This window comes from Dermacentor silvarum, unplaced genomic scaffold (genome assembly GCF_013339745.2).
Source record: "Dermacentor silvarum isolate Dsil-2018 unplaced genomic scaffold, BIME_Dsil_1.4 Seq700, whole genome shotgun sequence".
Classification (NCBI taxonomy): domain Eukaryota; kingdom Metazoa; phylum Arthropoda; class Arachnida; order Ixodida; family Ixodidae; genus Dermacentor; species Dermacentor silvarum.
Genome location: NW_023606649.1, coordinates 2,392 through 17,465, shown reverse-complemented (window position 1 = coordinate 17,465; position 15,074 = coordinate 2,392). Strand labels below are relative to the sequence as shown.

General features: G+C 51.1%; 1 protein-coding gene across 1 annotated transcript; it reads left to right on the top strand.

The window, feature by feature from the left end:
- The first annotated feature begins 12,665 nt into the window (after positions 1-12,665).
- Positions 12,666-14,725, top strand: LOC119435431 (transcriptional repressor protein YY1). The gene has a single exon (XM_037702290.2). It carries the CDS (start codon positions 12,686-12,688, stop codon positions 13,250-13,252), a length of 567 nt encoding a protein of 188 aa, XP_037558218.1. The 5' UTR covers positions 12,666-12,685; the 3' UTR covers positions 13,253-14,725.
- The last annotated feature ends 349 nt before the right edge of the window (positions 14,726-15,074 follow it).

Below are 15,074 nucleotides of genomic sequence, written 5' to 3'. Positions count from 1 at the left end.
CTACCTGCCACAGGCGATTTTTAAAAATTCTGCATAGTCTAAAAAAAAAAAAAAAAATACACGCCCTATAATGGTTCAGTACATGATCGTGCATCTGCCACAATGTCGGAGTTGATTGAAAGATCAAGTGCAAATAAAATGGCAACAGCAATATAATAAACAAAGAACAATACATGCAAGGGAGAGTTCACAACATATAACAGTAAGCAAAGCAACGTTACTATTCAGCACCGAATTAGACATTGCTGTAACATTTCTATTAAAAGTAAATTAAAAACCATGCTTTTGAATCATTTCGAACAGAACAGCGTAATATCTGTTTAGGGAACTCCTGCATTGAGTAAGCTAGTGTTTGAGTTGGATAACCCATCGCTCCAACGAGCAGTCGCGCTGCATTCTGCGCGTCACGCAAACGTGAAAGTAAACCCCAAAGTGACCGACCGATAATAGACTTCAGATGTAAACCTTTATTAAACAAGTTGACGCCAACAGAAGCCGATGGAAGCCAGTCTGATGAGGTAATGACACTGCGTGGTACAATTGGTTATTGCAGTCCTATAGAGGCGATAGCTGTACGTCTGTATGTCTCTTCCACTGTTTAATGGCTGTAAGGGACAGACACTGCCTATATACTCCGCTACTCAGCAATGTAACCAAACTAATACGCGTATAATGCATATTTTTGACATCATGTAGACATAATCTGTTCTTGTGCGGCTTAGGCTGAAAATCTGATAGCTGCTCCTTCTTTCTGCACAGGATGTAAAATTTCAGGCCAGTTACGCCGGTGGAAAATGTGTAGACCTGCAGAAATATATTGTCATGACATACCTGCGTTCGTTAACTTAATGCAAGTACGTGATACTTCTCTCCCTCTTTTCACTTCTTTGGGAAATATTTTACAGATTATTCTCTTTCTTTTTTTTTTTAAGCGAATCTTTCTATGTCTCACTGATTCTTCTGTGAGCGCCGAAAACGCACTGCAGGAAAGCCAACTTACACAATGGAACTATCTGCGCATATGCGCAGACAATAGAACAACGGCGCACGACATACGTATCGTAGAACACTAGAGTTTACATTCGCAGTTGTACCGATAAGAACAATGGGAACTGCAACGCCACGCTACCCGGACGAACTGTAAACATATGCGTTGCATTACTCGCGTCACGCAATGCATTCCCGGCCGTCACCTTGGGTAGACCGCGGGTTCAGCGCACGGCAGAAGAGGCTGCCGTACGCGAACGTAAACGCGAGCGCGATCGTGCCCGTAAGGCCGAACGGCAGAGCCTCTGACTGTCTACCACAGCAATCACAAGGCAATACTGTGCAATTCGGAAAGACGACGACGTTTCAACGCAGACGTGGTTTCCTTGGGTTCCTTGGAAATTGCTCGACAGCAACGAAAATCTCGCCCTTATCCGGATACAAAGCTTCTCGGAAGCCTATGGGGATCTGCGGACTCTGGTGAGGACTCTCCTTTGCCTTGTCCTACTGATCGTGCTGGTCTAATAGACTCAAAACACGCACGGCTGGCGCTTAGGCCTAGTGCGGCCGCGCCGCCGCGCTCGCCCGACGAAGAAGTGTTTGTGCCAGATGTGAGCTCCTCATCTGTACCTTCCACTGGACTGCTGCGCGTGACAACATCCATGCCAACTATGCAGCAGCAGTGTACAACCGATAGCTCGAAGACACAAGATGCAACATCGAAGGACAGTCCACTTCGTGATGTGAATGTGAACCTATCCGCAATCGTGCCGACGGACACTGGTGACCCTATGGACGTGCAGCCCTCTGGCGGTTCGACGAATGCAGCCAAGCGAGGTCCCCCAGTCAACGTGCTTCAACAAGACGTCATCGCATCGGAGCAACCGGCAAAAAAGGTAAGGGCCACCCCAGACAATTCCTCCACGCCCTCCCCTACGCCCGCTCCCTCTCAGTCTTACCCTACGCCCACCCCTTCTGAATCCTATCGAGTTCATATACGTCCCCTTTCATGCTACGACATAACTTCAGTAGCCACGAAATATGTCCAAAGGGTCATCGACCAATATCTTGAAACCACTGGATACAAAGGGTTCGCCGCATATAAATCTACCAACTCGATCACTGTGCACTTGGCATCTCTCAGTGATGTGCAGAAAATGTGCACTTTAACATCTATTCCACTGTCAGAAGATCAGGCACCTACCTGTGCAGTGCTACTTTGCATCGGGCCCTAATATACAGAGGTGTGTTGTCTATGGCATTGACCCGGAAGACACCCCTGAGATAATATGTCGTGAATTGACGTCCACGACACACAGGGTGCTCGCAGCTAGGTTCATGGGCAAAAGCCGTACTTGCTTAGTGACGGTACAGGGCCCCCAATGTATTCCAGAACGGTTTTACTATTATGGTTGTATATTGCGACCTAAACCCTACCTCCCTCGGGCGATATTCTGCTACCGCTGCTTTCAACGTGGACACATGCAGGCTTTTTGCCCACAACGTACTATTGACCCAGAAAAGCTCACACCAGAAGGCCAACCACGATATCGATGTGGCTTATGCAAATCTGATGAGCACGATATGACAAGCACAAATTGTCCGACTAAACAGAAGGCCACAGCACGGATACGAAGGGCTGTACCAAAAACGAGTATAGTAACAACTCACAATCGTTATGAGGTTCTTGAAGAAGAGCCAGAGATGCTCATGGCAGAAGAAGCAGAAGCCCCAGAAACACAACTGTATTCTTCTGCTCTTAAACGTGGCAAGCAGTCGCAGACAAAGAAACAGAAATTACCGGAACCTCTGTATCAGTCGGATGATGACCATGATGACATTGACGCTCGGATAGACGCACTGGCCAGAGAGATTGAGCGACTACGCAAACATAAAGAATTGGTAATTCTGCGGCGTCAGAAAACAGGACCACCACGTAACACATCAACCAGTGCGAATGCCACAGTTACGCCTGGATCCCGTCCGGCACAACAGGTCAACCAAGCTGTTTGGGCAGCATCAACCAGTACGAATGCCACTGTTAAGCCTGGATCCCGTCCGGCACAACAGGTCAACCAAGCTGTTTGGACAGCAGTTTTAGATCAACTTGCTCACCTAACGTTGCTCATTCAGGATTGCCTGCATCATGGCTAATTCTCTGCATCAACTGTCACAGGATGGAATTCTACAGTGGAATTGTCGCGGCCTAAGCTCCAAGTTAGGAGAAATTAAAACCAAGCTTCAATATAATAAGCTACATGTATGGGCACTGCTTATTCAAGAGCATAATAAGCTATGCTCACTTTCCAATTTTAATGGGTATCATAACCCATCTATTAAAGATAGACGTGCTACTACAATGGCTTCAGCTCCCGGAAAAGCTGCAGTGTATGTATCATCGCATATTGCTCACACAGTGATTGATCTGGAGCCATGGTGTAGTGTTAATCAAGAAGTTGTCGGGGTCCTGGCACGACCAGTGAAGACTCCTGTCATTCTAGTGTCATTCTACGCCAGACCACAGCGCACACGCTTGAACTTGGGATGGATAGCCCATCTACGGTCTACGTACCCGGGAATTCCTATTCTCGTGGGTGGAGACTTTAATGCTCCACATACAGAATGGGGGTACAAGTACAACTCCCGAAGAGGATGTCAAGTTAAAAACGTCATGAGCGATGCCACTTTTACTCTGTTGAATCTTCACGCTGTGGCTACCTGTGCTGTACCCGCAGTATCTAGAACACACGCTCCAGACCTCACGTGGTGGTTGGGCCCTGGAATGCCGCAGTGGCGGGTGGAACCAGATACCTGGGGCAGTGATCATATGCCAATAATGATTGGTTTGCGTAGAACGTGCATAAAGAAAATTCGACGGCTTGTAACAGTCACGCATTGGGATAAGTTTCGGGAATCATCGATTGATAAAGTACCCTCAGAGCCCTCAGAAATTCTTCCCGCTTTGCAAGAACTGCTCCGAAGTAACACCACTGTAACCACAGGTTGACGAAGAACAACCTCATCCGGACCTCGCTCTTTTGCAACTTTGGGCAAAGCGACGTCAGGCAGAAGTGTATGCGTCGAGGAATCCCGATGTACCAGGTAGCCGTGCACGTGCTAACCATATAGCGGCGAAGGCGCGTCGGCACGAAAAGCAACTTTCTCGACGACGATGGTATGAGTGGTGCGAGAATCTTGGATCGGGCATTGGAAACAGAGCACTTTGGCGTACGTTCCGGTCAATGGAACGCGGTCATAAGCAACCTGACCCTGCAGCGAGCGTTAGGTTAGCGATGCAAAGTTCGCCACATGAATTTGCAGAACACGCTGCTAGAGCGTTTTTCCCGAAGTACGATCACGCGTCACCTGTAAACTGCCCTGAAATTGATGAGTCTGATGAATCCGAAATATCCAGCCCTTTCAGCATGGCCGAACTAATAGCGGCGATTGAATCTTCGAAGAAACGCACAACACCTGGACCCGATGGTATTCCTTATGAGGTTTTCAAGAACATGGAAGGAGCAGCTCTCGACGCACTTCTTCAGGCTATTAATAAAGTCTGGGAGACTGGAAACGTTCCACCTGACTGGAAGCATTCAATTGTTGTCCCGATCCCGAAACCAGGAAAGTCTCCAAATAACCTGCAGTCTTTACGCCCAATTTCGCTAACCTCAACTGTCTGCAAGCTCGCTGAAAAGATGCTGGCCACACGTGTTTCCTGGTGGCTTGAACGCCATGATAAATATCATCCTGCTCAAATTGGCTTCCGTTCTTACTTGGGAACTGAAGACGGTCTTTCTATCTTATCAGACGATGTTTTACAGATTTCACCGCACAGCCACGCTGTGCGCACGGTAGTAGCAACTGACATAACGAAAGCTTATGACAATATAGACCATGAAATCATTATTGCCAACCTCATCGACCTGGGACTTCCACCGCGGGTCCTAAGATTTATCTACTCATTTCTTCAGAATCGCACATTTGCGATTAGAGTAGACGGGAGGCAAGAAGGATACTTCACATCGAACAGAGGAGTCCCACAAGGTTCGGTTTTAGCTCCTCTTCTCTTCAATGTTGCTCTTATACCTCTAGCCTGGCAACTACACCAGATTCCAGACGTGAAGTTTTTAATCTATGCGGATGACGTCACTTTGTGGTCCGCACATGAAGATGTATCTCGACAAACTCAACAGCTTCAAGAAGCCCTTGATGTTCTGCACAACTACGCTCGGAAAGCAGGGTTGGACATTTCCGCCCAAAAATCAAGCTATGTTGTGGTGGCCAACAAGAAAGGACGCACAAGAATCACGCAGCGCCCCTTTACATTTAAACTCGGCGCAGTGACAATCCCTGAGGCTTCGGAGGTCCGCATACTGGGTCTCGATATTCACCATTCCGGCGGTGGTGCACACTGGCTCCGTAAAATCAGACAGACTTCGACAAAAACACTTCACCTTATTCGTCGCATTGCAGCAAAAGCAGCTGGAGCTCGTACTGACGTAGCTCGACGGCTGGTACGTGCAGTCTTGCAGCCACGAATTTTATATCAGGCACAATTTCAACGGCTAACTTTGGCACAATTGGCACAGTTAGAAACGATTAATCGCGATGCTATGCGCACAATCACAGCACTACCACGCATCACTCCGATACCAACGTTACAGGAACATGCCCAGCTCAACACAATTGCAGAGCTAATTTCGCAACGTGAAAAAGCACGTGAAATAAAAAAGCAACTTGTTCCGGCTGTCGCTGCGTTACATGCTCATTTTCAACGCGGCTCTCGTATTGACAATCAGCCCTATCCAATGCCTCCCTGGGAATTCACCAGCATCACTACTAATAAGCCAACGAAGTTACGACGCAGCGATACAACAGGTATTATTGACGACCACAATATCATCGATGCATCATGCGCTGACACCTGCAAAGTCTATACGGATGCTGCTATTCTCCCAGACGGCGGGAGGACATCATTCCTCAGTACAACGCATAATTTCATCAGCGGCCACCAGCGCTATTTATCTACGGAAGCCAGCGCTCTAGTAATGGAACTTCAAGCCATCCACGACGCTGTGCAAGATGCGACATCTAAGCTGCCTACCATCAAACAACTAGATATCTTCACAGATTCTTTAGCGGCTATTCAGGAACTGAAGAAGGTTGACAAGGCGATGGAAATCTGCGAGACAATACACACGATGAATAGAAAAACAGCTACCTGCGTCAAGGTACACTGGATTCAAGGCCATGCAGCGAACCCTCACAACATTGCTGCTGACCAGCAGGCACATTGCCCTCCTAATCCAGACCTTCCGTCTATTCCCCTCCCACCTCAACCCCTTAACTCGCTCCGAGCCCGTAAAACTTTTCTCCGGCAGGACACACGCGCTCTTATCCCCCCGTGTGTCTGCTCCCTCCCCCTTCACCTTACTAGGGCGGAGGAAGTTGTGCTTAGGAGGCTTCGGGCCGGGGTGGCCCTTACACCGGCTGTGATCTCAAGGTGGAACTGGTCGCATTTACCACTGGGTGCTACGTGTCCATACTGCTCCGTCCCTGTGATGGAAGCAGATGCATACCATCTAATATGGACATGTACTGGTTTACATTCGGAACGCTCGCGTCTCCTACTGCAAGCCGGCCTCCGCTACAGTGTGACAACCAGCTATGACCGCTGGATACATGATAACAGATTCCACAAAACACTGCTTCAATTCATACACAACACAGGCCTCACAGCACACATATAATACACATATACACATCAAGAATTATGCCTTAACGGCAAGTCTTTATCGCAAATAAAAAAAAAAAAAAAAAAAGAGTACCAGTAGCGCGAGTCGGCCCACACCGGCCACCAATCGTCGGTCAGAAATCGAAAAACATAGAAACCCAGCAGAAGACCCAGCTCTGACGGAACGGTTCGGCACGGCTCATTCAAGGAGAGAGGACCGGCTTCCTCACTCCGAAAGAACCGCCGCTCACTTACTGAACCACGGCTCCCTCTGTCTTCAAAAGAGCGGCCCACTGCTGAGCGCTCAGGAGCGAGCCGGATCTTTTGAAGAGCGAGAGAGCCGAGGCGAAAAGAACGGCCCGCTCCTGAGCGCTCAGGAGTGAGCCGGATCTTTCGAAGAGCGAGAGAGCCGAGGCGAAAAGAACGGCCCGCTCCTGAGCGCTCAGGAGTGAGCCGGATCTTTTGAAGAGCGAGAGAGCCGAGGCGAAAAGAACGGCCCGCTCCTGAGCGCTCAGGAGTGAGCCGGATCTTTCGAAGAGCGAGAGAGCCGAGGCGAAAAGAACGGCCCGCTCCTGAGCGCTCAGGAGCGAGCCGGATCTTTTGAAGAGCGAGAGAGCCGAGGCGAAAAGAACGGCCCGCTCCTGAGCGCTCAGGAGTGAGCCGGATCTTTCGAAGAGCGAGAGAGCCGAGGCGAAAAGAACGGCCCGCTCCTGAGCGCTCAGGAGTGAGCCGGATCTTTCGAAGAGCGAGAGAGCCGAGGCGAAAAGAACGGCCCGCTCCTGAGCGCTCAGGAGTGAGCCGGATCTTTCGAAGAGCGAGAGAGCCGAGGCGAAAAGAACGGCCCGCTCCTGAGCGCTCAGGAGTGAGCCGGATCTTTCGAAGAGCGAGAGAGCCGAGGCGAAAAGAACGGCCCGCTCCTGAGCGCTCAGGAGTGAGCCGGATCTTTCGAAGAGCGAGAGAGCCGAGGCGAAAAGAACGGCCCGCTCCTGAGCGCTCAGGAGTGAGCCGGATCTTTCGAAGAGCGAGAGAGCCGAGGCGAAAAGAACGGCCCGCTCCTGAGCGCTCAGGAGTGAGCCGGATCTTTCGAAGAGCGAGAGAGCCGAGGCGAAAAGAACGGCCCGCTCCTGAGCGCTCAGGAGTGAGCCGGATCTTTCGAAGAGCGAGAGAGCCGAGGCGAAAAGAACGGCCCGCTCCTGAGCGCTCAGGAGTGAGCCGGATCTTTCGAAGAGCGAGAGAGCCGAGGCGAAAAGAACGGCCCGCTCCTGAGCGCTCAGGAGTGAGCCGGATCTTTCGAAGAGCGAGAGAGCCGAGGCGAAAAGAACGGCCCGCTCCTGAGCGCTCAGGAGTGAGCCGGATCTTTCGAAGAGCGAGAGAGCCGAGGCGAAAAGAACGGCCCGCTCCTGAGCGCTCAGGAGCGAGCCGGATCTTTGAAGAGCGAGAGAGCCGAGGCGAAAAGAACGGCCCGCTCCTGAGCGCTCAGGAGTGAGCCGGATCTTTCGAAGAGCGAGAGAGCCGAGGCGAAAAGAACGGCCCGCTCCTGAGCGCTCAGGAGTGAGCCGGATCTTTCGAAGAGCGAGAGAGCCGAGGCGAAAAGAACGGCCCGCTCCTGAGCGCTCAGGAGTGAGCCGGATCTTTCGAAGAGCGAGAGAGCCGAGGCGAAAAGAACGGCCCGCTCCTGAGCGCTCAGGAGTGAGCCGGATCTTTCGAAGAGCGAGAGAGCCGAGGCGAAAAGAACGGCCCGCTCCTGAGCGCTCAGGAGTGAGCCGGATCTTTCGAAGAGCGAGAGAGCCGAGGCGAAAAGAACGGCCCGCTCCTGAGCGCTCAGGAGTGAGCCGGATCTTTCGAAGAGCGAGAGAGCCGAGGCGAAAAGAACGGCCCGCTCCTGAGCGCTCAGGAGTGAGCCGGATCTTTCGAAGAGCGAGAGAGCCGAGGCGAAAAGAACGGCCCGCTCCTGAGCGCTCAGGAGTGAGCCGGATCTTTCGAAGAGCGAGAGAGCCGAGGCGAAAAGAACGGCCCGCTCCTGAGCGCTCAGGAGTGAGCCGGATCTTTCGAAGAGCGAGAGAGCCGAGGCGAAAAGAACGGCCCGCTCCTGAGCGCTCAGGAGTGAGCCGGATCTTTCGAAGAGCGAGAGAGCCGAGGCGAAAAGAACGGCCCGCTCCTGAGCGCTCAGGAGTGAGCCGGATCTTTCGAAGAGCGAGAGAGCCGAGGCGAAAAGAACGGCCCGCTCCTGAGCGCTCAGGAGCGCTCAGGAGCGAGCCGGATCTTTTGAGCCGCTCTTTTGAAGAGCGAGTGAGCGGTGGTTCAGTAAGTGAACGGTTCAGTAAGTGAGCGGCGGTTCTTTCGTTCTTCAGCCGAAGGCGAGGGGGTGAAGGCGACTCTTGCGAGGAAGGGCGGGAGGGCAGTTGCTTTCTCGTACCGCTAATGGATGGCGTGGAAGTCGCACCCAGCAGAAGACCCGGCTCTGACGGAACGCATCGGCACGGCTCTCTGAACGCGAGAGAACCGGCTCCCTTTCTCCAAAAGAACCGCCGCTCATTTTTACTGAACGAGCGCTCACTCGCTCTTTTAAAAGAGCCGCTCACAAGATCCGGCTCGCTCCTGAGCGACCCATCTCTAATGACTGGTGTACGCATGCCTATGCTGGAAAAAGTATAAATGGCTGATGATCTTCAAATAATCTTCCAGTTAGCAGTCAGCGCTTGTTTGTGGTATTCTTAGTGTCTTTGTTTTATTCGCGCTGTTCAAACCTCAGTTCAAAATCATGAACCAACTAGCCCTCATCAAGACCTTACCGAATAAATTGTCAATTCGATACACGCGGAATCGCGCGCGTCCAGCGCACTGAAAGATCCTACAAATCTGTTTTTAGTACAAGCAAGCACCTGCGAAAGTAATTCCAAACGTGGTCGAACAGACCGATGCAGTAAGTACTGAGTCAGGAGCAGCGATTGACAACAATTTGTGATACGCGAATGTGTGTGCGTACCTATCGGCACGATGAGCACCGATCAGGATAATAAATATGTTCGTACCTTTGTTCAAATTTCTTTGCCACCTCTGTGTCGTGTGCTAAACAGCTACGCTGGTTATCCACCTTCACAGAGTGGAAAAGCTCATGAGGTTTTTAGCTCGATATACAGTATGTAAATAATTCCCTTCCCCCTACTATATCCCCTCTCCCGGTGTCTCTCTTTCCCCAGCCCCACTGCTGACCGCCGTTCAGGTGTCAGCAGACGTATAGCTACACAGTTGCAGTGCGGGCAGCAGCAATTTTCTTTTTTCGTTTCAGAAAAACAACCAATACTAGAGCAATCGGCAACGCGGCGTGAGGCTGCTGCGAGACAAAGAAGACAGTTCGCACACAGTGCCATTTCAAGCTTATAAAACATGACACTTAACGTTCACTTTGCACCACTATAGCTGTCAGAGAACGCCTACCACCTACGACGTCGGTTGACAATGTCCCGGATGATACGAAGTCTCTTTTCATACGCCAAGTCCTTTGCGCAAGCTGCGCGAGAGAGCCAATCGCAGTCGAGAATTTCGATCCGGATCGGGCTTGATCGCGATCACAAATGTGCCGTGTGACACCAGTATAAGGTGTGTTTGGGTTTCCGTTAAGTACGACGGACGCTCTGCACCAATCAGAAAAGGAACGCCGTGTACAAACAGCGTTTTTCTGTAAACGTGTGTCAGAACCTCACTCACTGCTATTCGATGTTACAAGTCCCGTGATGAAGACTTCCCCTAATTAACCCCCCCCCCCCCCACCCATATTGCAGAGCGGAAATAAGGAAAATAACCAGCTTCGGGCGCAAACCTCTGGTATTTCGTTTCATAATGGCGCACTGCGTACGGAGTCAACGACCTGAATGAACTAAAAAATAATGTATAATAATACGAAAATAGGCAACACAACAATTTTCCACTACACAGGAAAGTTCGTGTCAAATGCAATTTCCCAATGACAATTAAGTTGCCGCATGAAACGTATATCTGGCGTTATAGTACCAACCTGCCAAAAAAGATGACACGTTATTACGTAACACTCAAGAATTTCATCAGTTCAGTCACGACGCAGCGAAAGTGTTGTATGACATAATGCCACTGACAGCTGCCGTGGGAAATGCCAACTCACAGCTGCTCTTCAGATCGCTATCGTGGGAGCACAGTCTCATCAGTGACTGGCGATGAACGTAATATCGATTATAGAACGCACGCCACGCAATAGTAGGCAAATTCTGATCAGACTGTGTGCGTTCTGCAGTCAAGAGCAACACAGCCGTTCTAATTTCTTTTTAATTCTCCCTGAGCACGATCTGCAACGTTCGACCACGGCCGCGTTTGTGGTTCGATGACAGCGCGCCGCTGATACACTAAGCGAATTCTACACCAAAACGTAACCATGAGAACCGGAAGTGCACCGCTTAAACTCGGTTGACAAGCTTAGGCTAGAGTTTCGCGACATACGATGCTGCTGCTGCAGTATCACTCGTATTTACCCTAACTTCATGACAAGATCGCGGTGAACGCTGTGCACGTGATTCCGCAATTCAGACGCACAAATGCGTATCCAAGCGCCCGCAAGATAACTGAGAAAAATAAATGACAATTCCAAAGCATGCATTCATTGAAATAATGGGCGGCAACAGAGTTACGGGATAAAACGGCACGCACGCTTGTCAAGGTCAACCCAAGCGGGCTGCCCTACTTTAAAAAAGAAATATGCAGACGTTCGTACGACGCCTGAACTTCCGGCACCCGTAGACTTCCAAATCCAGGGCAATTAAAAGGATATAGGGGCGACAGCCACGGGAGCACAATTGAAACACCGGAAGCAGGTCTCGAGAACGCGGAATAAGTCACGTCAGCCAGGCCCCCACCGCCGATCAATTATGCAGCCTTCACGCGTCAACTACGCGAGCCGGCATAATCTGCGTCCCAAACAGCAGCAGAGGTGGCCGCGCCGGAACGCGATCGTTGAATGCGATCTCGAAAACGGTGGGCTAGGCTCAAAAGGAAGGAAGCCTAGTGCCGACGCAAGAGAGCCCCACCGATACAACACTATAAAGATACTCCACCCTCTTCCGAGACACGACCCATCGCGCACGCACTGCAGCTACTCTATGAGATGCCATTCAGCGAAATCCACGGAAATGCAGGCATGGGGCGACTCAACAGGACAGCCTCATCGGCTAGAAGCCAGTAAATAAACAAACTTCAAAAAACGACGCCGCCCGCACCCGTCACAACAGTCGGCTAGTGGATCCGCGCTTACAGCAGAGACAAAACAGGATGACCCCAATTTCGTGGCGCAGGAGAGTGTAGAAATCACGCAGAATTTAGCGGATCAAGTGACGCGAGCTTGGCTGCTAAAGATCCGATCGGAGGCGAGCCGGCGAGCGGCCCACGCCCGGCCATTCAACCGATCGCCGCCGGGGTATCCCCGCAGACTACCGGTGACAAATGAGGGAAAATGGATAAATAAAGCGGCAAATGAGTCGGAAACTTACTGAGGATGACCTTCCGACGCGTGGCATGCGGCTCATCGCTGTAAACCCACTCGAAGTCGGTCCGCGAGACGTGAGCACCCATCGTGAAACAGTCAGGGCTCCGGCACGCACAGCCCGACGATAGCACGCTCCGCAGCCGGCAAATGCTGCAAATGAGTGGTGTACGCGATCGCCCGCGAGGGGGCGCGTTGGTTTTTGCTGTAGGTCTTCGTCTACGTTATAATTTGCGTCGTGTATCCGTTACTTATTACTGGGTCAGGCTTACACTACGAATAAGAAAATTTTCCAAATAATGTAACCATTATTCTGCAAATGTTGACGCGTTGAACAGGCAATCAACCAAATACAAACGCAAAAAAAAAAAACTCGACGACACGCTTAGTTATCAAAAATCGGTGACGTCACCAGAACAAGCGGCGTCACGTGGTTTCTTCCTCCATCTTTGCAGATGGGCAAGATGGCGTCCTCGGATGTGGTTACCGAGGTTGAGATTCAGCCCGAGATCCAGGAGGTGGAAATCGAGGCTATACCCGTGGAGATGCCCGTCGAGACAGTCGTGACGACCGTCGAAGCGGTCGAAGGTCAGCCCATGATCGCGTTGCAACCGTTGCCAGAGCCCGGGAGGGAAGAGATCATCCTACAAACCCAGGAGGAGATCGTCGGCAGCATAGACGCCGATCACGAAGCGCTCACAGGATACGACAACATCCCGGTGCCGACCCCCGAAGTGCTCATCGAGACGAGTCCCAGCACGTCGGGTAAACGCGGCAGGAAAGGCAAGCGTGGCGGCAAAGGACGCAGCTTCGGCGGCGAACTGACGTTTGAGACGGACCGTAGTACGCGCAAGTGGGAACAGAAACAGGTGCAGATCAAGACGCTCGAAGGAGAGTTCTCCGTCACCATGTGGGCTTCGGGCACGGAGGACGGTAGGTGCACGCTTCACGCACTGTCTTGCTTGCCTCTTTTCGTCCTGCGCGCGGTAAACAATCGCGTATCGCCGCGAATGCTGCTGTGAGCCGATCGCGCAGAACAGCGAGTACGCTAGGTATAAACGCCTGTCGCTCCTCGACTAGGCCGGCCGACGGCGGATTTTGTCGTTGCTCGGCCTCGAGTGAACCGTGCTGTGTCCGGTGGACCGCTTGGCTCGAGTTCTGACACTTCGGCGGCTGTGTTTTGAATGAAAAACCGGCCATGAAGACTCCATGGGCGCCGCCATGTTCTCAGAAGCAACAATATGGCGTCTTTTCGAGTATGGCGGAGGTCGGCCATCTTTGGATGGCACGGAGCGCTCGGCAGCCGTGCTTTTTCGGCCGAAATGCTCGGTTTTTGGGCCGCGGGCGTTCGTTTCGCGACTCGAACTCGACGACGGTAACGGTCCGCCGACCCGACACACCGAAGTTGGCCGTACGCGTTCGCGGTGCGAGCCGCGCAGGCATTTTTTATCGTTCAAGGTCGCGAGGGAGCTCCCGTGGAAACAAGCTAGCTCGGCGTCGCGCGACGCGCAACGCCTGGCCGTCTGCGTGCGATCGCCCGCCGTCGATAAAAATAAAAAAAGCGGAGCCGCGGTGGCCGTGTTTGCCTCGTGGCGATCTCTTCGCCTGTGTTTGTCTTGCGATTTGTGCGTCTACATATCCGCCGCGGGGCTAAGCAGTGTAGCCGTAAACGGAATAAAGCAGCGGTCCGTTCGACGTGAGTGCAGTTATAAAGCAAACGCCTACAAAAGAACGCGGTGCGCGCGTTTCGGACGCAGTAGGCGCAAACCTTTTTAGCGTGCCGACCCAACGCAAGATTGCTCCGTCGTACCAAAAGTATTGAAGGGCCCTGGTCGTACTTTATCCGTAAGATCGCTTTAATAAAACGCTGCAGAAAGAAGAGAAATGGCTCGCTTTCTTTTTTTTTTAACCGTGTTTTCGGGTACCGCGGTATGAGCGGTTTCCGTGGCCGTTCATTCTACGTGAAGTGGTCAAGCTATGCGCGACTTCGGCCGCGCTTTCTGGAACATGCTTGCTTGCGTTGGGAACTTGCGAGCGCGTTCACTGACCAAGATTTTTTGGCGTTCGTCGCCGAAGCGTTGGCGCCGAGCTCGAGTGGATTATCGCGGCGGCGCCGCTTATGAAAATAGCGTGTAACTGCGTGGAGCTAGCGTCACCAGATGTAATTTTGGAAAAACGTCGCGGTTGCGAGCGCGTCTTCTCTGAAGTGACCTGCCAACTGTGCGTGAAAAAAAAAAAAAAAAATGTGGCGTCAGTTTAGGTTCGTTAAGGTGTTGTATTCGGGCAGGGAGCAAAGTGAACGTTGTTTTACCTTGACTTACGTGGAGACACCTATGTGCGTACGAGATTTCGTCACGTTTGTGTTTATTAAAGTGTGAACAGGGGAAACCTAGTTAATTGTGCTCTAGCACCTTCGCAATGGTTTTAGGTTTTCAGTGCTGCTCGACTTCTGATTTCCGGGGTGCGCCTTGAAGTGATGCAGTACAAGTTTCTGTTCTAACTTAAACATTCATGTCGCCTGTCGACGGGGAAAAAGAACAGCTTCCCCTGTTTTCGAAATGAAAGAACCATCAAGCTTGGCGTGCTGTGGCAAGGATGGATTCGTTTATGGTGTATTTCAGGACGTCCTTATTATTATTATTATTATTATTATTATTATTATTATTATTATTATTATTATTATTATTATTTCATAATGCCTGAATGTGGTGAGCCACTGACACTGGCTTTCGTCTGCGTTCATTTCTTAAGAAACAGTGCGCGAATATAATGAATACAGTACAAGCTACTTCATCCATGGCCATATTGCTAGTGTTCTTGTTTTCTTAGTACCATTCTGTGTGA

Excerpts from the sequence above, each read along its gene's own strand:
- LOC119435431 (XM_037702290.2), top strand. The coding sequence starts at position 12,686 with ATGGGCAAGATGGCGTCCTCGGATGTGGTTACCGAGGTTGAGATTCAG.